General features: G+C 32.8%; 1 protein-coding gene across 1 annotated transcript in view; it reads left to right on the top strand.

Moving 5' to 3' along the window:
• Positions 1-1,167: 1,167 nt before the first annotated feature.
• Positions 1,168-2,348, top strand: part of med10 (mediator complex subunit 10) — a 3,593-nt gene continuing 2,412 nt past the window's right edge. Inside the window, exons 1-2 of the mRNA XM_015404166.1 lie at positions 1,168-1,414; positions 1,501-1,584. Of these exons, the coding sequence (XP_015259652.1) occupies positions 1,293-1,414; positions 1,501-1,584 (206 nt within the window). The 5' untranslated portion in view covers positions 1,168-1,292. The remainder of the gene's footprint in view (positions 1,415-1,500; positions 1,585-2,348) is intronic.

Raw genomic sequence — 2,348 nt, 5'->3', positions numbered from 1 at the left:
ATGCTATGACCGAAAAAATGTGATTGACAGATGACTGTTTATATATGATTGGCCGAATTTAGGTGTACAAGCTGACATATAACTAACTGGCCTGCATAAGATAAATGAAAAAAAAAACATCTTGTTTAACGGATTTTATCAGGATGTGTCTGTAAAACCAATTTGACAGGAAGGGAAATACTAAAGCAAAACTGATTAACATCACATTCATACAGCCTTCATTTTGATGCTGCTTTCAGCTAAGTCAGTCCTAGTTTATTAAAAATGTGTTTGCCAAGTTTTCACTTTCGTTTGTATAAAATAATTTACATAGAGGCAAATTATTACTTTCTATACTGACTTAACCTGTAAACATTTGACAGTCATATTTAACTAGGAAAAGAACCAGAAGGCATAGAAACCATCTACAAAACAGATATCTGGTTATTACACTCTCACAAATTATTTCAGCAAAATTTTAAGTTTAAATTTTATTTTTAGATCATTTTAACTTAATCCTATAAAATAAACCTTACATGAAGCATAGTCATTAGCGTAATATAGCTTATTTATTGAAAGTACATAATTGTCAGGTAAATGTATTTAGAATTGATAAAGTATACTTACTAAAAATTCATACTAATTAGTGTATTTATTTTAAATACATAAAGTTAATTTTTTATTGCATAAGATTCAGGCTATTTTTATGCAATTTAAATAATGAAACACTATTTAGAATTAAAACGCTCTACTTTGAGTAAGGCTACTTTATTAATACTATACTTAAATAAGCTTTATTATACTAATAGATAAGCATCTAATAAGCTTATTTTATAGGTTTATGCAAACTTAATCTAAAAAATTTTAAATGGAAATTTCATCTTAAAATCTTAAAATTTGGGTGAAATATTTATGAGTGTAGGCTAGAATAGTTTTATAAATATGAATACAGAGACTCTAGTACCATTTAATATTTTATATTATTTTTATCTTTTATAAAACATCTTAAAAATGCTTTTTTATTTACTTTTATGTTGAATTGCCTTCCGAAACCTATACAAGAACAGCTTTTTCCGAAACAGCACGACACTTTACGACAATAGGATGATCTGTTACTGCTAGTTTTCATGGTAACGTGGCTACGTCACAGTAAACTATTGGAGCGCGTTGGCTGGTTGTAGGCCGTAAAGTGAAACGGTATTCCGGGGTTTTTGTAGTGAAAGCGGCTCCTAGTAAATAGCTATCATTTATCGGATGGATTTTCGATACGTTGCTGTAATAAAATCATTATTTGGGTGAACAAAAATATTAAAATGGCTGAAAAGTTTGATAATCTTGAGGAGCACCTGGAGAAATTCATCGAGAACATTCGACAGCTGGGAATCATCGTCAGTGACTTCCAGCCGAGTAGCCAGGCGGTTCTGAACCAGAAACTGTGAGTTAGCTTTTATTAGCTACATGCTCTGACAGCCCCACGGTAGAACCGTGTGCATTAAATCGCTCTGTTGACTCATTTTTCAGGAACTTCATGATATCTGGGCTACAAGACATCGACAAGTGCCAAAAGCAGCTTAATGACATCAACGTCCCCCTGGAGGTGTTTGAGTGAGTCCTGCTGCATGATGGGAGCTTGTTTTGGCTGCAGTTTGCTTCACATGATCCCTCAGCTACTCGGATTATTTTCTTTCTGCCTTTACTCCCCTGCGGCTATCACAAATGCTACTATATCTAGCAACGCCGAACTCCATAGCATAATTAATCGATTTGAGATCATTATCGTATTTAGGAGTGCTTGTTGATTCCGTTTGGGTTATAATCACAGTATTTACCTCTTATGCCTGTAGGTAAAAATTCGGCATCTGCATTTATAACATTTCCTGAAATAAGGTCGTAGATCAAGAACATTTAAAGTTATACTTCTCAGATCCTTCCTCCCAGCAGCTGTAAGGCTTTATAACCACCACTGTTGCCAACAACCTCTATAAGTTGTTACATTCATGCTGAGTTTTGCACAGTTTCTGTCTTAGATAAATAATACTGCTGTCATTTTGCACATCTCCGATGTTGCTGCTATTCTGAAATATCCATTACTGTAAAAATGTCCCTAACTTTATATTGGTTATTCATTCTCCAGGTGATCAGTTTTATATTGTTATAACACTTTACAGTACAGTATTTTATTCGTTTATTTTTATCTTCACTATTATGTTATTTTTATACACTTTTCCAAGGTCCATATTTGTGTGACCACTTCCTTTGTGGTGTGACCATAAAGGGATTTTCTATTCTATTCTATTCTATTCTATTCTATTCTATTCTATTCTATTCTATTCTATTCTATTCTATTCTATTCTATTCTATTCTATTCT

This window comes from Cyprinodon variegatus, unplaced genomic scaffold (genome assembly GCF_000732505.1).
Source record: "Cyprinodon variegatus isolate N-32 unplaced genomic scaffold, C_variegatus-1.0 Scaffold1656, whole genome shotgun sequence".
Taxonomy (NCBI): Eukaryota; Metazoa; Chordata; class Actinopteri; order Cyprinodontiformes; family Cyprinodontidae; genus Cyprinodon; species Cyprinodon variegatus.
This window is presented reverse-complemented; position numbering and strand designations above follow the sequence as displayed.